Raw genomic sequence first — 21,900 nt, forward strand, 5'->3', positions numbered from 1 at the left:
TTATACAGGCATAACTGGGTTGCTAGAATACGAGAACACAGTTGGCATAACACAGGGTGACACTAAATTGCCTAGAAGGTATTGTACAAGATAGGTGGTAATTTGAACCAGCAGGTTTACGAGTATGCTAACGTGTGAATGTTCCGAGTATCTGAAATATAGATTTGAATATTTAAACATAAAAAGGTGGACATAATATGTAATTATATACTATATTAGTTACTTACTATATATGATAGGTGGGAACTATGTGATTGACCGTATGCGGATACAATATGCATTGGCACATATATATGTATAAAAGATATAATTCCGGTTAGACTAGAAAGGGCAAAGGCTAGTATGGGACTTATATAATCACAGAGATCTGAATGTGCATGGATAAGTAAGACCTATGATTAAGGTCAGACCTGAACTTTGGATAATATGCTAGTTATATGTCGTTGATGCAAGTATAAATAAGACAGACTTTATGCAATTACACATTTCGTAAGTTTGTTAATGTATATACAGACTTATGCAATTACACATTTTGAACGGTAAAATGGTATACTGCATACGAAGCAAATTAAGTTTGTTAATAATATAATATATACAAGACCCATTGAACTGATTGACGGTACTGACCAGGAATGAGATAGGTCAAGGTTAATTCTAGACTGAATTAATGGATTGACGGTAGATTTAGAGTAACAAACAATTAGATCAACAATTATTGGATCAACAATTATGAATACAATAGGCAAAAATAAGTAAGGTATAAGATACGTTCGTGTACTTCCATTCAGAATTGGACATGGTACGGGTATGGCACTGTACCCATACACTATATTATAGAATATTTTATTTGTAGATAGGATTAAAACTAGGATGCTGACATAAAAACAGACAGAATAATGAAGATTGAAGTTCAATTTTGGGTGGTACCACAGATGCCTGGTGACATACTTATGGAATACTAGTTAGCATTTAGATCGTGATAACATTAGTCATTAAAATGGTCTAATTATATAGTGTAGAAAATATGGTCTGCATATTAGAATTTATCTGTTAGATACTAGAGATATATGAAGGTAATAAAGTATTATAGTCTTTGTGAGGTGAGGCCAAGCATGCCTGCTGAAATACTGGATGGATGCCTACAGCACTTGGATTGCGTGGGCAGCAGATATTGAATTGGGTTATTTAATTTATATATGAAATAGATTGTATATAGAACTTATGTTCACTATAAATTTGACGGACGGCATGAGTGACAGATAGAATATATAGATGATCGATAATATGCGCTAGATAGCAACTAATCCGTGGTACATATGGATGGTTGCTGATATTTGAGGTGATGATATGCAGACTCTGGGACACATGATGATGTTGCCATGCTGGTACCATGATGGACATGTTATATAGGGCCCTCGTAGAATACACGTATCTGTGATGTTAGATCACATACGAGGGGAAAGGATAATGAACAAATAGGCAGGCGGCGGGTAATGTGGTGGTAATTCCCTTCTTTATTATAAGAAATTGATGATGAGGAGCGGAACCCATTACAAAAATGAGAAGTGTCGAATAAGCTGAGAGTTGTGGATATTTGTGTTATGTTGTTTGCATGAAACCTAAAGGACTCTCGATCATGTGGGTATATGAGTGGACAGATATCTATTTTGAGATCGGACAATAACCCATTTGGCAGACAACCACTAGATATTATTAGACCGAGAATTTGTGAGGTAGAATTAAAAGACACCTCATTTAGAATTCTCGGTGGCAGATATCCCGTACACATTATGCTGCGCAGCCGCATTATTTCCACATAGGTCTCACATTGCACTTCGGCGTATTGATGAGGCGAATAGCTTATGAGAGCACCATAACGGTAGGGCCGTACTAGAAGAGGACTATCTATAACTCCAGACGTCTTAAAATAGATTCCATAACTCATGAGCGATGGGACATATTGTGATGGTAGTTCGGTACGGGTGGGTAGTTTGTCCTGTTCATGTTGGAATAGATGGACGCTATATAAGACATCACATGATGGACCATCATTTCTGGTCTCAGTGATGACCTGTACTTTTAGTATTTCTTTATCTGCAAGTGTGGAGGCGAGGTGACAGATGTGATTTGGATTGAGTAATGAGGTGACGGCAACTGGCTCCTGTGACATGATTGATGATTATTAAGACAATCCGGGTCGATGGGGCATACACACATTCGATGTGATGGATGACTAATATATGATATGCCTGTACGACACGGGTTATATACGGTTTTGGTCTATAGAACCTATTCAGATTTATGTGACGCTTAAGAGGTTTAGGAGGCTTGGATGGTGATGATGAACAGAGGACCAGATGACGACCTGACCTGCATTTTCCAAAGTGTGGATATGGGTAGGGGATATGCATAATATGATATGAGAATGACATGTACTTACTCGACTAGTGTATAAATTCGATTTCCAGGTACATTGAATGTCTGAGTATAAGTAGGACAAGAATAAGTAATACAGTTTTTGAATATGTGTATAAAAGTGCGGTTTTATTCTCTGCATATTGACGATAGAAAATAGAGAGATATGATGATATGACCCATTATGCGATAATGATTAGACAAGACGTAGGCAAAAATTTAGATATGACATAGCCCAGGTGGTACAAATGATGTATACCGATGGTGATAACTGAAATAAGGAGGAGAGGATTTGTAATTAGGACACTTCTAGGTGAATCCATAATATATTGGGTGTATGTGTTGTTAATCTTGTAGTATGCAGAATACATTAGGCGACTACTTGTGACTAGATATGGCATGAGATACGGACACATACTGGGGTAATGGATTTTATGATATTGTATGATGTGGCGATGGGAGACATGATGACCTATACAGCAGGTGAGAGAAAATATCTATTCTCACGGGGAGGTTATGACCATGATTCTCCTTCATCGTAACCTGATAGAAAATTCGCATGAACTTTTGAAGTTGGGATATGATCGTATGTTTCTACATGTGGCTAGGGTCATTGCTCGTATATCTGATTTCCATACTTATGATGAGTTTTATGACAGAGAGGACTCTTGAAGGGAGTCTTATGATCAATAGGTTATTGCTCATGTTCCTATACTCGTGATGAGTTTATGACAGATGAACTCGAGAAAGGGGTCTTATGGTAGCATATTTGCTATACGAGTTAAGGTGGATTCACCTTTCTGTTCATTCTGCAGAAGATGGGATAAACTTTCAGGTTAATATAATATTGTGAAGCGAGGAGGTTTTCGCAATCCGGTTTATTTGTTGGAGATATATATTCCCATGATGAATGCATGGCGTAAGTGACTCTAATAAAGATTCTGATAATTATTTCTGTCAAGGTGGAATATGTATTGCATGAATAAATACTGATGGTGTTATAATGATCATAATTTACATGTATAAGGCAGAATGTTTACAGCGAGGTTAGTTGAAAGGATTTTCTCTGCGTAAGTGTTGATATGGGTCTACATGTAGATAGATTATGACTTTTTAAAATACTAGAGGTCTTGCACAGTTGAGATTTCCAAGGATATATAGGTTCTGAATAATAGATACGTTGTGCTTTTTTATCAGTTTCGTCATTTTTAATCCATAGGTTATACAAAATATGGTAGACTAATATTTGAATACTGAAAGTATACGTTTACATACATACCTGGTCAATTCTCGGGTTAGCTTTATAGTGACATAGAAATGTGAGATGAGTGTGTCCGGTCAGCCTGGACTGATCCATAATAGAATTCAGGGGCAATTAAGATATGAGGTGATATTCCATTTTGATGAACCCTATGCGGTTTTATGACACTCTAGGTTATACGACCGTTAACATGTGATATTGTTTGACCGTTAATATGCGATATTGTTTTGACCGGATTAACAATGAAAAGAGTTTCACGATTGCGGGTTAATACAGAGAAAATATGTATCGATTGATAATTTACATAGCGCATTTGGCAAAGGATAGGAAAATTTTCATGTTGCATATAATAGTCCATGCTACCTGTACTAGAAATTTTCACAAAGTATTAGGATTCTCACATTAGTATATATTTCACTTGCATGTTGACTATTTTCCATGTAAACTTATTGATATTACACACAATGTATTTGAGAGAAATGGTATGTCACTATGTGTTCACAATCCTTTGAAAAATGACACAAATACTGATATGCCCGCTCCACAAAACACGAGTAATTTAAGAATTTCACATCGCTCATTTGAGCATCTTGATTAGTCTCACGGTTTTTTGGTTTAAGTTCGATTTTCTATGGAACTTATGGTGTAACAGTATCCCATGAGATATAGTTTGGCAAGTTGATGAATATCATAATTTCACAATTCAGTAAGAAAGCTCGCTGTTTCACATACGGTTTTTATATTGGAGGGGAAAACAATTTGAATTTGGTATTGTCCAGATAGTGGCAATTAAGGGACACTTAATAAGCCAATGGGGCTTTTACACATATTATTTTTTATATAGAGTGTCCTCGTAGTTCCTGATTGATCCCTTTGAAGTGGTGGTGGTCATAGATGATTGGGATTGCGTATGATAACGACCGTGATTTAGAGCCAGTGGCAGCCATGATTGATTGTCAGTTGTAACCGCCAAGGTTTTTGAATAGAATTGGCAAGATAGAAGGTTCGAGACGATATTGTCTAAGTCTATCGGATTGGCAATGTTTCTAACCGTCTGAAATGCTGGTTTGAATTGGTGTAATGGAAGGTTCGAGACAATGTCAGATGTGGTTTTTGGTTGATATGGCAAGACGGTGGGCTCGAGTTGTTGCTGGCTGTGAATGATGGTTGCGACTGATGATTGGTAACACTTAAATTTGGTTTGATAGTTGATAGTATGCATGTATGGTTGGAGGAGAAATAATGAAGATGAGAACGGTGATGCCGGATGGATATTGAAGTTGCGATTCCTGACCGGATTTGATAATTTCCCATTTATATTGTGAGTTGCTTTGATATTGAGATATGGTGTATGGGATTACATAGCAGAGTCGATGAATACAGATTTAATTACTATAGGGGTGAGATAGGAATTTGAGATCAGGTCTACCGGGCATTATATCCATATATGATAAATTTATACATACCTTGTTTGGGATCTTCTCTTCCTTTTTCCTTGCCTTCGGCTAATGTAATTTTGAATATTGTCTGATGTATAGTTTGATGGAAGACACTGCAATGATGATGAGGAGGAGAAAAATTTCCTGATGTATTCAGTTTTCATTCTGGAATCAGTGTAGGTTGGATGCATACATGACTTATAGTTCATAACTGTTTTTAAAAATGGATTATTATTGTTGACCGGAGTGAGACTGATGGTGCATACCTGCATGGGAATACCAGGATCGGGAGGTTTCTCTCCCATTTTCCATCCAGGTGGCATTAGATTGTTTCTCTCATATTGCGCTAATTTAGCCATCTGATTACACAGTTGAATATGGAACGAACTGCGGAAAAAATAGATGCATTTAATGTCGTAGACCATAGTTGTATATGAATGAGTTGGTATATTTATGGCGCAGTATAGGTGCGATAGATGACGTATATTGAAATTGTAGGAACTCAATGAGAACACATTAGGCACATGGCAATGGATGATGCAATGTTTATGCGCAATAATTATGGTAAACCCTAAAGAACAGTGCGTAAACATTGAATGTACCATTCTAAATGATAAATACCTTAGATATGGAATTGATTAAGATGGCTCCAAGATGAGGTAATTACACGAGAATTTCCCGCTTTAAGTGGAATAGGTTAACCAAAAATTTATCCACTAAAAGAAATGATCGTTGTTGTACTTGACGTAATTCGGCGAACGATGGTGCATAAGTAGTTACATATGACGATAAATGCGCATTTACCACTACGCAGACAATGTTCTTATAGTGCACAAGAGTGTAGGGTTGCCTAATCTTATTTATTCTATAATGGCAATTAGTATATCATAGGACGGTATTCGGTATAATTATGGTTGTGTGAGATAGTTCACACATAAAGTAATATAGATGAATATTACTAACACTGCAATAAGTTGAGATATGGCAAATCAGAGGACCGACATGATGGTTATTACAACTCATGGGAACGATTCGAAGACTCATGCCATTATCTGACACAAGATAGTCTGACGACGGGTCAATTGACTATATTGTAAAGAGGCTAGATATTTAAATTCGGACAGACAGTGGATATATGATTAGGTCATATGTTATGATACAATATGTGTATGAGATTAAGAGGGCTTGGCGCATGTGTGGTCTTAACAGGTTGGCGAAATACACCTACATGAACGAGATGTATTGGAAGAGGTTTCCATATATATATAGACCTCATGTAAGTGAGTAAGGATTTGTCATGTGACAACTACGGTTGATGCGCTTCTCCAAGGGCGGATGATTGCCACTACGCAAAAGGTGTGGCGTACGACTGTATATAGGCCAGTCCGAATGGATGGAATAGATGAGGCAGAAGAGTAGCATTACCAACACATCTAAGATGAGTGGAGGATGATAAGTGGGGTTGCCAGATATATGCATTCGTGTTTGGACACATTGGTGGAGCATGATGCATGATGTTGCTGAACGTTATATTCTTGTTCACACGCTTCACATGCATATGGACCGGTTTACATTTGAGTATTGAGATAGTCAATATGATGTAGGTGGTTATATGAGAAATGGTAGTAAGCTGACATAGGTAGTTAATACGCAGTTGTACCGTTTAGAATATGGCCGTATAGGGTCCAATGGATTTAGCACAATGGACAAGTGAGTGATATTGATGATTGGATTACTAAGTCACACAGTATGACTGATACAAGGATATGCGGGATTGCTAGACACCGTATTAATTATCATGCAATTTAACTTATAGTGTGAACAGGATGATGCCAAGACTGACATATCTCTACATATGGAACGTATGACTTATTATAATTGTATGAGATTGCCGAGAGGCACTTGCGTAATGAAGATTGGATTAATAATGATGGATGAACATACGAGCTCATGAGGGGCCTTCATGCCAATTTAAGTGGGCTCCCAGCACGACGAGAGGTGAATATGCAGCGCCTGGGCATGGGTTAATTAATGCAACATGTATGGGAATGCTTCACACTTGATCGGACACACCTCATGTGTGTAGGTTGGAGATGAAAGGTTTGACATGATCGAGTGTGACTGGCACCACTGATATATGGTTGTCTTATATGAACTTACAATTTTGGGTTGGATGATACACGACAAGATTATAAGATGGTGACACTATCTAGGTAGGACGTTTTAGGCGTAATGAGTTTCCATATACATACTTTGTGATTGAGATGCCTGGAAAAATGTATACATACGGGGCGGCGCAGATGGGGAGAATATAGAGATGAGTCAGACAACACAATGTAACGATTCATGATCTATTGGTTGGTGGCAGATGGTTTTTTGCCTAAAAGATTTTTGTATTGTTAGATGTGTATATGGGGACCCATCGGATAGTATGGAATATGATAGATTGCATGATCTTACACTCCCTGAGTGATTCTATTTTTGTATTGTTAGATGTGTATATGGGGACCCATCGGATAGTATGGAATATGATAGATTGCATGATCTTACACTCCCTGAGTGATTCTACCTAGGTGACATATGGTGTCAGATTGGTCATATAGTTCATATTAGTAATGGGCAGAATAGGAGCTGCTGGATCGGGAGGTAACTGGCTTTATGATCACTGGAATATGGTTTGGATTAAGTCCATGGTTATAATTTCTGACCTCAAAATTCTGAACATATACCTTGTTTATGAATGATTTTAATGTAGACAGGAGATATAGATAACTATGAGGGATGACCCTTGGTATAAGGTGATAATTCCGTAGGATGACAGTCGGGGCTGACTTAATATGACGAAGATGCAATGGGACATAAGGATGGCATGAAATTAGCAATTTCAATAAATGATAGCCACCACGACCCTTGTCTCGGTTTGTCTTCCTGCTGTTCAGGATTTAAACGGAATATACAGTTGAAGGTTTCTTCTAGTAGCATCACTGCTGTTCTCATTGAACCACAGGACAAGTTGCATGCTTGATTAGTCTGAGACATATTGGATAACGTCAGGAATATAGGTGGTGATATACCACGAAAGTTTTTCATGTTTCAGGTTTGTTATTTGGTCGGATTGATGTTTATCAAAGGCATGTTATGGATTATGACCTGCAGGTAAAATGAATGATTGACCCTATGATGATATGCGTTTTTGAGTGACTTGCTAGATATGTCTTGACACATCATTGAGCAATGGTGCAAAAAAATCCTAGCAAGTGATTTGTTGATTTCGGAAAATATGGGATTACACGATTAAAAGTAACTTAACCCAGATTTTCTGTGTAGTACCCTTGGATCACCTATAATACTTGATAACAATTAGCGATAATGTAACTTCTTAGTTAGTATATAACTAGCCATGTTATGAAATAATGAGAGTCTAGATATTCAGATATAACATTGCTATATATAATAGTTAATGATTAATCTGATGATATATGAGATATAAGGTAGAGACACACAATTGCTTATTTAGAGGATTGATGTGTAGGATAATAAATGAACAGTTCGACAAATAATGGCTACTACGACCATCATTCCTATTTGTCTTCCTACTGTTCAGGATTAAAATGGAATACAGTTGAAAGTTCCTTCTATTAGTTTCTTATATTAGCATCGCTACTGTCCTCATTGAACCATAGGACAAGCTGCAAGCTCGATTAGTCTGAGACCTACTGGATAACGTCAAGAATATAGATGGTGATATACCATAAAAGGTTTTTTCATGTTTCTGAGGAAGACACTAATTGGATTGATGATGGTCAAATCCATGGTGTGGGTTTATGACCTAAGATGATATGCGATTTGATTGATTTGCTAGGGATGTCATGACACATCATTGAGCAATGGTGCAAAAAAACCCCCTGGGTTTTTCAAATTTCAAAATTTGGATTACACGATTGATAATAACTTAACACAGTTTTTCGCTGTTGCTGCACCCTGGGATTACCTATAATACCGGATGACAATTGGTTTCAGTAGCCCATAGAAAGACAAGACAAGTTGGGATATATTGATGATAAGGGTTTTTATTCAGTATATAGTTATAGCCATGGTATGAAATAAAAATAAAATAGATATCCAGATATAACCTTGCCATTTATAATAGTTTATGAGAGATCAGATAATATAGAAGATATATGATAGAGACACACAGTTGCTTATATAGGATGATAAGTGTACATATGAATTTGGATGCATGAATGAATATAATCAGATAGCTTAATTATTTATAGACCACTATAGGGTAATGAATCTCGTACGGAAGTGTTCCGGAAAGTAACACTACGAGGAGTATTCGTACCAGGATGATATGTAACGCTGAACGGTACCCAGTTTGTAGGATGACCAATGGCTTGATATGGTGACCGGAAACGGCTGATAGTGATGAATTGGGAATTTGGATAGTGTACGGCCCTTGGCATGTAATTGTCACGAACATGGCCTGATCCATTGGGGTAGTCCACTGACCGACGATGAACACCATAGGTTAAACGAGGGTTGTATGGCACTGCCCTACGTGGACGATAGTTGGTGGTATAATTATATGGTGTGTTATGGATTGGCTGCTGCTGTCTTCCCACTCCCATGTTTACAAATACATCCGAACTATTTACCGGAGTTGGAGGAAAAGGCTGCAGAGATGAAGACGGACTACTGGTATCACACGATGATGAATGGTAAATGGCTGAAATGGCCAAAGAGGGGGTAGTATGAGAAGACGAGTCATACAGTGGTTGGGCCTGGAAATACAAAAGAGAACACAAGGCTATGAGAATATATACACGTGACAATAGAAATTCTTACCTCTTGGGATGAACTGAGACCAGCTGCATTAACTTGGGTTTTGTTGGCAGTCTGGTTACCCACACCCTGCACAGCGGTGGTTCCAGTTAAGGGAATATCAACGTCCATAAAAAATTCTCGTAGTTCTTCCTCTTTGTATAGAACCTCTCCGGTTTTGGGTGTAGATGGCAATGTGGATGGCTTTCCAATTGGAGGGTGATCATCCTCATTGTCAGAACCTAAATCATCGATACTTACGAGAGAATTGGGATACATATCCATGATCTCTGAATGAATTGTGACACGGAAAAACTTGGTATCTGAGTAGATGCTCTGTAAAGAGGTGATGCGTTGATTGAGTGGGATAGAATGACCTGCATGAAGTAGAGATGACAATATGAACATATAGAATAAAAGGAAAGTAATAGATGTCGCCAGTAATGAGAAATATATGTATGCTGATTTGTCTAAACATGTTTTTTGTACATGACGCCTGATGCTTGACGCTGATTGGCTGTTACGAATGTACACATTATATAGGTTGATAACACATGAAAGATATGAGATGAGTGACAATGTAATGGTGATGCAGACGATACACACACACACATGTACATATATGTACATATGGAGTATGACTAAATGTTGACGGCATGCTGTTCGAATGGATGACGTGTCAGACTGGTGGTGTGTGTACGAATGAAATATGTGTGTGCTCTGGCAAAAACGGTTAGGATTCGAAAAAAATCCTATATGTACCCAATGCGTGACGCTGATTGGACGACGGGGCAGAGGTGAGATACATAGATATGTATGATACATGAAGGAAGAAGTAATAAAGTACTGCGAGCTATAACGTGTATAACAGCACGTAGATATAATATGGAATATTAATGATTGATGTGATGAGCGCCATTATAGATTTAGAACAAGTACAGATATTAATGATTGAGAGATGATTTTTGAGCCTTGATCTATGAGTAATCGGTACTTGAACAATACGATGTATTGTGGACAAGATCATGCATGTTGGGATACTAATGTTTATATATACAAGTATATGTATATAATCGAAGAGAATATGAATGTTCACATGGGTGCGGAAGCATGTATGCATGCAAGATGCGAATATAGACATATGAACATAATAGCGGACAAATTAATGTCTATATGGTACAGTTGTGTTTTTATCCGATTTTAGTCGTTAAGTCGAGCTGAAAGAATATAAGTGTCAGTTAGTGAATTGTACAAGGTTTGGAGAAGAAAGTCTGGGACATGAATTTGACAGGGCAGACACGTTATTTAAGGTCTGGTAAGTTTGGGTGGATTTCATGTATAAAAAGGTCCAATTTTCTAATATGGTACCGTTCCATGCCATTGAAACTCTTATAGATGTCTCTGGTTGCGTTCACGGGAGATATAAAGTGACGGTTTTTCTGCAACAGGAAAACAGTGAACCCACCAGGAAAGAAAACTTTCAGTTAAATTTAGGAATTCTGAATATTATGGAAAATTTGAATTAAATTTAGGAAATTTGAATATTTGTAGAAAATTTAAATTTTGAACATTATGAAAGTTTTTCTAAAAGTTTCGATTAAAAATTTAGAAAATCTGGATATTTGCAGAAAAATTTAAATAAAGATAATGAATATATTTGGACAAATTCGGAGAAAAATTTAAATAAAGATAATGAATATATTTGGACAAATTCAAAGAAATCTTGTAGTTTGAAGAGAAAGTTTGGGTTCAAAATTGCTAGAATGTCTTGGTGACATGCGAAGTTTATGAGGGACGCATTTCCAGTGAAGTTATAAATTTAAAGAATTTCTAAACTAATTTGTTGAAGACATGAATTTAGTTAACCTTAAGGTTCAATTGAGTATATCCTTTCCTCGGTATTGGTTAATTCAACTAAGGTACCCAAGGAATTATTAGAGGGAGGGAAAATTCCTCCAAATATATTATTCCATAAATTAAAAGAAAGTTAAATTGGTTTGAGGAAATAGAAAGTTCACCTTTAAGTTTGTTCCGGTGGAGTCAATTTGAGTTTTTGGAATTACAATGAACTTTAGAGATGGATAAGGTTTCTAATTTGTTAGAAGAAATTGTTTAAGACATCCTGGTCTTAAGATTCTATGAGTAAGGTCAGGTTAAATGGTCTGACAAGGCCTTTTTAGATTCCAACACTAATATCTTTTGCCTTCTGCAAATATAAATATATTTGGACAAATTTAAGGAAATCTTGTATTTTGAAGGAGGATTTGGGTTCAAAATTGCAAGAATGTCGTGGTGACATACGAAGTTCATGAGGGACGCATTTCCAGTGAAGTTATAAATTTAAAATATTTCTGAACTGATTTGTAGAAAACATGAATTTAGTTAACCTTAAGTTTCATTTGAGTATATACATTCCTCGTTATTGGTTAATCTAACTAAAGTACCCAGAGAATTACTGGAGGGAAAGAAAAATTCCTCCAAATATATTATTCCATGAATTAAATAAAGTTAAACTGGTTTGAGGAATAGAAAGTTCACTTTTTAAGTGTTTCTGGTTGTCTTTGTGTTCCAGTGGAGCCAATTTGAGTTTTGGAATTACAATAGATGGACATGGTTCCTTATGTGTTAGAGGAAATTATGTATGACATCCTGGTCTTAAGATTCTATGAGCGAGGTCAGGTTGAATGGTCTGACAAGGCCTGTTCGGATTCCAACACTAATATTTTTGCCTTCGGCAAAAATAAAAGGGGTTGTCTTACAGTGCTCGTGCTGGGATCTTTTGCCATAGGCAGTTTGACATACATTATGGAGATCTGATAGCCGGGCATATGATAAGACCATGTGGGTAGAAAAGTGACTTGATTACAGAGGATACAAGAGCTGTCCAGGAGTGATATATCGAAGTGGGTTCGGTTTGTAGCGATGCAGTTCCGGGCCAGTGATAGTAACAAATTTTCAATTTTCGTGGGTTCCTTAGGATCACCGTGAAACGATCCGATAATAAATTTTGGTTTGGCTTCCCGGATCGTGATGGGAACTAATCATAAATGAATGCGGTCTGATGCATCTGGTTTCCTACTAGATTATTCTGCCTTTCATTTGTAGTATGTATAAATAGATCCGGATACCATATGACAGAATTTGGTCAATATCTGATTTTAGGTAGACGATTTTTCATGGTATGAGAAATGCATGTTACTTGTAGAAGTAGAATAAGTAGATATATCCTAACTAACACTATGATTCAGTAGTAGAAAATATATATAGTTATTGGTTTGTATTGCTATTTTGGTTTACATACAGAAACTAGCTGATGAGTCCCGGTGGTGTGGGACGAAAGGCCTCCTAGTACACCCTTAGGGACCTAAACGGTCATAATAGAAAGAATTAATAATAGGAGTTAAATATAGGAGTATATACATACTCTACAGTTACTACCATAACAATATGGTATTCACTCAAGATAGTATAGGGATCATAGAGGGAAGAGCATCTATTTATATAGGTATCCAAGTAGGCATAATAGAATACTAACATTTGACAATAAGATGAAATGTAAACATAGGCTGTTATAAATACATGTTAGGTTGAGTGTGTGAGCGTGAATGTGAATATGGGTCATCGGTTGTGTGACTGACCTTTGGATGATATGGATGAAAGACCAACAGTGGTAAGTAGTCATATGAATTATATTTAATGATATATGATTAGAATGGAGTGATGTCTTCAATACCGTGGGTAGTACGTCACGTTAAGGGTAAATGTTTTTTGGTTTGAATTTTTTGTCGATTCCTGTTGATGATGTTTATTTGAATGGGCCGGATTAAGGTAGACCGGATTGGACACAGTTTTCGAACCTTATTGTTATACTTGATTTGCTTATTTGAATGGGTTGGATTAAGGTAGACTGGAGTAGACACAGTATTTGAACCTTATTATTATACTTAATTTACTTTAATTAAGTTATATATATAGTAGAATTAAGAGAAAACGAAGACCTATTGGCTGCCCTTAGGTAAGAGGGGTTTATATCTACTGTCTCCCATTCATATATGATGGTACAGGCCCACTCGTATGTTCGACTTGATATACGATTTGAATTTAGCTGGTTTCGGATTACACAGCTAAATCAATAGATGAATGAATCCTTTGGAAAACAACCCAAAGGAGTCTAGAATCACTGATGAATTTGGGTGTTTACCCCTGACGTGTAAGTGGGAAGTAATGCCCTATGATACCATAGGGCCAGATTTATTCACGGTGATTGATAAATGTATCTGCAGATTACATGTCTTATGATAAATTTATTCAAGGTTCTAGATAGATGTATCATTGGAATACATGGTTTATAATTGATATATTCAAGGTTCTAGATAGATGTATCCTTGGAATACATGGTTTATAATAGATATATTCACCGTTATATATATGAGAAATGTATCAGTAAAATACATGTCTGATAATAATTTACAGATCTTGACTGGTAGTGACTCCTGTATGATTTATTCAAGGTTCTAGATAGATGCATCTTTAGAATACATGGTTTATAATAGATATATTTACCGTTATATATATGAGAAATGTATCAGTAGGATACATGTCTGATAATAACGTATAGATGTTGACTGGTAGTGACTCCTGTATGAATATGATTTTTGATGAATTAAATTCGTAGAGTGATTTACGGATAGCATTACAGGTTGATGAGGGCCTGAATCTTGATTGCATATGATTTTTGATGAATTAAATTCGTAGAGTGATTTACGGATAGCATTACAAGTTGATGAGGGCCTGAATCATGATTGCATGTAAACACAGTGGATCACTAATGTTCAGGCTGGATGCCACAAGGGGCTGAGTTAGACTGGACATTGAAACATGTAGCGAGGATTACACACATGGCTTATCCTGATGGAATTTGTTTTCCTCCTGGAGATATATGATGGCATGTATGTCACATGGGACTAAACCTCTATAGTAAGACTTACATGTATGATGCATGGGCAGAGGCAGATGGACCCAGATACTTATATGGACTGATGACTGCTGAGCACGGTTTGTGCGCTTGGGCCACACAGGTGGAAGGTTACTTAAGAAGGACCTAGACGTTGATAGTTACTGTCGCCTTCAGGGGTACACTGTCAGCTGCATATAATGGATGACTATGTCCCTATTGGAGGAGACATTTAGAATAGGATCATATAATGTACAAGGATGACTTACCTGTGGGTACATGTATGTGACGAGGTATGTATTTGCGTTGATAGGCGAGTGGACACTCGACCATTTTAAGTTTTTTCCATGGGGTGGTAGGGTGGAAACGGCACCATAGGGATCGGTTGATCCAACAAAAAATATACATGTTTTTGTTTATGTTTTTATACAGGCATAACTGGGTTGCTAGAATACGAGAACACAGTTGGCATAACACAGGGTGACACTAAATTGCCTAGAAGGTATTGTACAAGATAGGTGGTAATTTGAACCAGCAGGTTTACGAGTATGCTAACGTGTGAATGTTCCGAGTATCTGAAATATAGATTTGAATATTTAAACATAAAAAGGTGGACATAATATGTAATTATATACTATATTAGTTACTTACTATATATGATAGGTGGGAACTATGTGATTGACCGTATGCGGATACAATATGCATTGGCACATATATATGTATAAAAGATATAATTCCGGTTAGACTAGAAAGGGCAAAGGCTAGTATGGGACTTATATAATCACAGAGATCTGAATGTGCATGGATAAGTAAGACCTATGATTAAGGTCAGACCTGAACTTTGGATAATATGCTAGTTATATGTCGTTGATGCAAGTATAAATAAGACAGACTTTATGCAATTACACATTTCGTAAGTTTGTTAATGTATATACAGACTTATGCAATTACACATTTTGAACGGTAAAATGGTATACTGCATACGAAGCAAATTAAGTTTGTTAATAATATAATATATACAAGACCCATTGAACTGATTGACGGTACTGACCAGGAATGAGATAGGTCAAGGTTAATTCTAGACTGAATTAATGGATTGACGGTAGATTTAGAGTAACAAACAATTAGATCAACAATTATTGGATCAACAATTATGAATACAATAGGCAAAAATAAGTAAGGTATAAGATACGTTCGTGTACTTCCATTCAGAATTGGACATGGTACGGGTATGGCACTGTACCCATACACTATATTATAGAATATTTTATTTGTAGATAGGATTAAAACTAGGATGCTGACATAAAAACAGACAGAATAATGAAGATTGAAGTTCAATTTTGGGTGGTACCACAGATGCCTGGTGACATACTTATGGAATACTAGTTAGCATTTAGATCGTGATAACATTAGTCATTAAAATGGTCTAATTATATAGTGTAGAAAATATGGTCTGCATATTAGAATTTATCTGTTAGATACTAGAGATATATGAAGGTAATAAAGTATTATAGTCTTTGTGAGGTGAGGCCAAGCATGCCTGCTGAAATACTGGATGGATGCCTACAGCACTTGGATTGCGTGGGCAGCAGATATTGAATTGGGTTATTTAATTTATATATGAAATAGATTGTATATAGAACTTATGTTCACTATAAATTTGACGGACGGCATGAGTGACAGATAGAATATATAGATGATCGATAATATGCGCTAGATAGCAACTAATCCGTGGTACATATGGATGGTTGCTGATATTTGAGGTGATGATATGCAGACTCTGGGACACATGATGATGTTGCCATGCTGGTACCATGATGGACATGTTATATAGGGCCCTCGTAGAATACACGTATCTGTGATGTTAGATCACATACGAGGGGAAAGGATAATGAACAAATAGGCAGGCGGCGGGTAATGTGGTGGTAATTCCCTTCTTTATTATAAGAAATTGATGATGAGGAGCGGAACCCATTACAAAAGTGTTTGATCTGTACATTGACAATATGTTTTGTAGGGCATAATAATGATCATGATGTTGAGACCTACACTAATAGGTGATTACACGCCGAAGGTGTAGGGAACATAATACGCGATGTGAATGACGATGCTCACAACACATATATAGAAAAATTTTCATATCATAATATATGAAAATGGCCCCCGAGGGATTGATATATATCGTCGTACCCGTCTGACTCCAGAAGATGACATGGTTAGTCCATGATAGTAGTATGCAAAGTAAATTAATGTTGGGACAATATATAGGTAGAAATAGGTTTATATATACATAAGAGCCAGCAAATATGATACGATATAATATGGTTCAGCTATATATAAACAGATGCAGAGATGGGAATCACCCATATAGGTCGAATAGGATTAGTTAACACCACATAACTGGTATGACAATGATGTTTATACTAGATGTTGGATATAGGTAGGTGAAAGGACATATATATATTCATAAAAAATTGTCGCATCATTAAGTAGATATTTAAATGTATATACGATCGACCTTCTGGTCTATCGAGAATTTGCCGATTATAGGTCTGGATAATACACAGAATGAATTAGGAGAATTATCAGAAGTTAACATAGATTATGTGTGTATATATGGGCAAAACAAGCTTTGGCAATGACATTTTAACATTACAAAGTTTAGCTGTGTACACTAGGAGGAGATATATAACTAGATTAACGAATGTTTAGATCTAGTAATTAGGATGTAGAATTATATAGATCTAATACGGCAAAAAAACTAGAGAGGTAATCAGTTCCGTAGCCATATGATATGCAGATGGATGTATGCAATATGATATAGATGTGACTATATGGGCATAAGACCATTAATTGGTATTTGCCAATGAGAAAAGGAATGAAATCAGGAACAATATATAGTGGTGTTATAGATAGAATGTGATACGGCCTGAGGTAAATGATACTATGTTACACATGTTTGAAAAAAATGTGCTATACGATTATGGAGAGAGGTACACATGACATGGTTATCATGGCATAAGGATATAAGGGATAGATGACCAATAGTATTTCATATAGACTGATTCAAGACTGGAGGTACATCCATCGACCCGAATTGTGGCTTGATAGGTTGAGTGGAGAATAAAGCTCTCCAATACCTCACAGTATAAAGAACCCATATAGGAGATTTTAAACAATTTCTTACGTGATATATACCAACCATTGAACTGATCATATTGCTACTTAGTGGTCTGTGTATATTCTATGCACAACGGCTGAATTGTGATGTGTGAGATATGGGGCTGTAGTGTGTGATAAGAAATTGCCAACAAACTTCAAGATCTGTTATAGGGATTTGAGTTATCAATGGACAGGGATGTAGCTAATATAAATAAATATAATGACAAAGATATCAACAGATCATAATAAGGTAATGACTATAGGGTGACTGAACATGGTCTATGGCAATACCATTATGATATAGATATGTCACCCATGTGGATATGAGGTGGAATATGATTACCTGGACCCATGACGAAGTTAACAGTCAGACAGGTGAGTACCATGTGTTACTGGTATATAGGGATCATAAGCACAATAGTGTGCACATGGAGATATGGGAACTCTATACAGAAGATGACATGAGACATGTGTTAGATTGTGTATTTTTACGGTTCCTCGAGATTAAGTTAGTTAGAATATTTGCATATGGATTGGTTTTTGACCGCTTGGAATAGCTTGTTCAAGACTAAGACGCACCGATAGATAAGAATATATAAGCTGATACAGGACTGATATGAGTGGATCATTGATGACAAATTTGATGGGTAAAGGGGATGCAAAGTTTGAGATAGAACGGATATGCAAAAGCTAGTAGATATGTGCTGAGAAGGTAATACATATCAGTTAGTTATATGAATAGGCATTTGGTTACTTACCGGTAAAATTAATGAATAGCTAGGCTATAAACAGGATTCGGACTACATCCACAATGTGATCAGCCTAGCTAGTATACATGAATAGATTATACAATAACATGATTATGGAAATGATGTAGTAAGTAGAAGCCCAGGCCTGAGAGAAGAGATCTATATTAATGATATGAAATTATATAGTTTATGAAGTAGAGATATGTTGACTTACGATTTATATGGTAGAACAATTCATATGGGAAATGCGATTAATTTGGATACATATTGATGAACATGAGGCGATGATGGAGTTAGATGGACTCAGAATGACATCATGTGCATTAGTCTGCTAAAGGTATTAATGACTTTAGCGGCAAATAGTTATTGAGCATATTTGATTGTGTTCTGAAGATGTACCGTATGCCCATCTGTATTATGCGGGGAAGCAGTTGTACCTGTTTGGAGCTTATACTATTGTAACCCATGTTTTCCAGAGTGGCACGTAATAATGGTACATATAGATCGGTGGACATGATGGTGTCTGTTGTTGACGGTATACGTAAGGGTACGGGCGTCATGGGATACCGATGATTCAATAGACGGACATGATGACTTATGAGACTGTTGGGATCATCACAGGCCGTGCTGGATATAGATGACAGAGCTCGTTCACCAGCCAGTATGAAAACGGTGGGACAATCAGGACATTTTAATAGACCAATATTTTCGACTTTGGAGTTATGGTCAACAATGGTTGGATCTACTTGGGACATGCCCATCTTCAATTTATGAAACAGAGAATTACTGTTATGGAAAGTTGGATCGCCAAGCTGGAATTCCCTACATAACAGGGTTATTAATTTCCCGTAGTCCTCACATATATATGGTAGGGATTGACGATATTGATTACGGACCATAGTGTGGGACCCGAGGGCATGTAAGGCCTTATATTTGGGTGCACTCATCAATGTTAAGGACGGGTCATTAGAAGGTACATCGGACTGTCCAGGGAGAGATCCTAATGGTTCTAGACAAGAGTTAAGTAACTTCATGCGGATTTTTAGGCCACCTAACGTATTTCTATAATCCTTATGACGTGGGGCATTGTTGACAGCCGCACATTTCCTTAACTCGATGGTGACCAACTTGGAAATGACTTTGTGAATAAGAGTGAGAGGGTACATATTGTGTATGAATATACTTATGACAGTTTTAAGATCGGACAATAAGAAATGATTAGTAGACCGGACGAGGACTTTCCTGATATAATGTGTCAATGTAGATTCCTTATGCACCATCTTGGTATTACTGAGATAATGACAGACCCGATCGCTACACATGGATTTCCGATACAGGGACGTATGAGCACGGGTGGTTGTTCTGTGGCACTGGATGTCCAGAAAGTCTATAGCGCCTTTTACTTCAGACCCATAGATATATTTGGGTGCATCGGGCATGTCTTCTTGATCTACGGTGAAGGTCAGTGAAGTGGCCTCTTGAAGGGCCTCTAATAGGCTATCCAATTGTTGGGTGGGTATATATAATAGAATATCGTCAATGTATTTATGCCAATGCACTATCCCGTTGGCAATGAAGATATTATAATAATGGATTTGAAAACGGTGATCGAGGTAGATGGTGGCCAATAGTCCAGAGTCGCAGGCGCCTTGGGGTAGACCCTGAACCTGGTGGTAAATTTGACCACCATAGGTAAACAATATATATTCATTGAGGCAGAATCGGATACAGGCCAATAATAATTTTGGCTCCACGGGACAGCATTGGACAACACACGGTAGACTCAGAAAATGTTCCAAGGAGTATAATATGTCGGTCCTATTCATGTTAGGATACATGTTCTCTACATCGATTTTCACGAATTTGTAATTTGGACATATTGGTATCTCTCGTATACTTAGTGCCACAGTGTCGATATTGCACACATTTTGTGGGCATAGAAATGTTTTCATTACTCGACCTAGAATATGTGTTACGATCTTGGCCACAGGGTAGGTATACCAACCGCGGGTACTCACAATGGGCCTACAAGGTTGGTCTGGCTTGTGGGTCTTTACTGTGCCATACATGTAGGGTAGACTTAAGGGCTGGGTGTCTAATACTCGTAATAACTGCTGATACTTGTATGGATAAGGTGGTATCACGGGTTTGCCATTTTCTTTTTCTTTGGGCACACATACGGTTTGGCGCCAATTGTCGCCCAATTGATTGAGAAGTATTTGGTACCGCTTATACCACAATTTTTTCAGTTGAGAGGCCCTGACTAGAGGTATGGATGCATAATAGCCTAGGGAGACCTGCCTGGACACCCAGGTGTTCATTTTTGAGTGATATACAGTTTTGGGGATAAGTACCAAACTTTTTGCCTTATCACTTTGGAGCAATAGGATGTCCTTGTGATTGCGAAGAAATATGAGTGTTTTATGGGCCATAAGTTGTAATTTCTTTTCCAAAGGGTTGAATGGGACAACAGTAGCTTCGGCCAGGAATGCATATATGGTGCGTAGATACTCACCTAGAGACGATAACAGTTTAATGGATTACTTAGGAGGTGGGAAACACTTACCTAACAGTGAACTGGGATCTATAGTCGGATGACACTCTTGGGAGTACCTGTCCAGAATTAATAAATGATCTATATAGTCGCCAAAGCTGGGACGGGCTGGTGGTACAAATTTAGGACCAAAACTGAGTAAGGTGGAAATATCAGTGTCAATCTTATATTCAGTAAGATTTTCAAACCCTCCGGGGACTGGCGATATGTAAGAGAGGCAATCTGAAGGTGGTCCATATAAGGGATGCTCCAAACTCATATGACCTAGTGGCACATTAATTTCGGGTGAAAACCATTGGTCATAAGAAGTTTGTGATTGGGCGGTTGACAGTTGAGGTACACAAACTTGAGGATGAGTAATTTTAGTAACTGGTGATTTATTATTGGCACAAGCATAGGGATGAGGCCGTGATGATGTAGATAGACGTGGTATATGAACACTTGAAGATAAAGAAGAATTGAGACCAGAAATAGAATTGTTGCGTGCTTCGGGAGGCATTGAGGAGAGAGTTGATGACTGATCATTGAAGGTAGAGCCATGA

At 37.2% G+C, this 21,900-nt stretch overlaps 3 protein-coding genes across 12 annotated transcripts; all 3 read right to left on the reverse strand.

Moving 5' to 3' along the window:
• Positions 1-14: 14 nt before the first annotated feature.
• Positions 15-6,149, reverse strand: LOC142242504 (uncharacterized). 8 transcript variants are annotated; one of them, XM_075314091.1, is made up of 6 exons: positions 5,737-5,755; positions 5,382-5,502; positions 5,143-5,326; positions 3,695-5,068; positions 2,441-2,686; positions 754-2,370 (listed from the first exon to the last, which is right to left on the reverse strand). In XM_075314091.1, the coding sequence occupies exon 6, from the start codon at positions 2,168-2,170 to the stop codon at positions 1,403-1,405; it is 768 nt and encodes a 255-aa protein (XP_075170206.1). In that variant the 5' UTR covers positions 2,171-2,370; positions 2,441-2,686; positions 3,695-5,068; positions 5,143-5,326; positions 5,382-5,502; positions 5,737-5,755; the 3' UTR covers positions 754-1,402. The 8 variants fall into 8 exon arrangements, 6 of the variants coding, with proteins under 6 accessions (XP_075170206.1, XP_075170208.1, XP_075170207.1 ...); XM_075314093.1 differs by having other exon boundaries at positions 5,143-5,280; positions 5,737-5,752; XR_012724124.1 differs by lacking the exons at positions 754-2,370; positions 2,441-2,686 and adding an exon at positions 15-151.
• A 3,010-nt stretch (positions 6,150-9,159) lies between these two features.
• LOC142242503 (uncharacterized) lies at positions 9,160-14,730 on the reverse strand. 3 transcript variants are annotated; one of them, XM_075314088.1, is made up of 3 exons: positions 14,503-14,730; positions 9,964-10,275; positions 9,160-9,899 (listed from the first exon to the last, which is right to left on the reverse strand). In XM_075314088.1, exons 1-3 carry the CDS (start codon positions 14,665-14,667, stop codon positions 9,387-9,389), a joined length of 990 nt encoding a protein of 329 aa, XP_075170203.1. In that variant the 5' UTR covers positions 14,668-14,730; the 3' UTR covers positions 9,160-9,386. The 3 variants fall into 3 exon arrangements, with proteins under 3 accessions (XP_075170203.1, XP_075170204.1, XP_075170205.1); XM_075314089.1 differs by having other exon boundaries at positions 9,964-10,316; positions 14,503-14,638; XM_075314090.1 differs by lacking the exon at positions 14,503-14,730 and adding an exon at positions 14,358-14,424 and having other exon boundaries at positions 9,964-10,316.
• A 601-nt stretch (positions 14,731-15,331) lies between these two features.
• LOC142242500 (uncharacterized) lies at positions 15,332-20,674 on the reverse strand. The gene is made up of 3 exons (XM_075314079.1): positions 19,019-20,674; positions 18,814-18,949; positions 15,332-15,468 (listed from the first exon to the last, which is right to left on the reverse strand). The coding sequence occupies exon 1, from the start codon at positions 20,640-20,642 to the stop codon at positions 19,128-19,130; it is 1,515 nt and encodes a 504-aa protein (XP_075170194.1). The 5' UTR covers positions 20,643-20,674; the 3' UTR covers positions 15,332-15,468; positions 18,814-18,949; positions 19,019-19,127.
• Between the last annotated feature and the right edge of the window lie 1,226 nt (positions 20,675-21,900).

The sequence above is a fragment of the Haematobia irritans genome, unplaced genomic scaffold, assembly GCF_050003625.1.
Source record: "Haematobia irritans isolate KBUSLIRL unplaced genomic scaffold, ASM5000362v1 scaffold_24, whole genome shotgun sequence".
Classification (NCBI taxonomy): Eukaryota; Metazoa; Arthropoda; class Insecta; order Diptera; family Muscidae; genus Haematobia; species Haematobia irritans.

Coding starts and splice junctions, on each gene's coding strand:
- LOC142242504 (XM_075314092.1), bottom strand. CDS start 2,170: ATGTCACAGGAGCCAGTTGCCGTCACCTCATTACTCAATCCAAATCAC.
- LOC142242503 (XM_075314088.1), bottom strand. CDS start 14,667: ATGCAATCAAGATTCAGGCCCTCATCAACCTGTAATGCTATCCGTAAA. Junction 10,276..14,502: donor CATTTCTCATATATATAACG/GTAAATATATCT, acceptor ACCTCTTTACAG/AGCATCTACTCAGATACCAA. Junction 9,900..9,963: donor GTCTCAGTTCATCCCAAGAG/GTAAGAATTTCT, acceptor TTGTATTTCCAG/GCCCAACCACTGTATGACTC.
- LOC142242500 (XM_075314079.1), bottom strand. CDS start 20,642: ATGTATCCTAACATGAATAGGACCGACATATTATACTCCTTGGAACAT.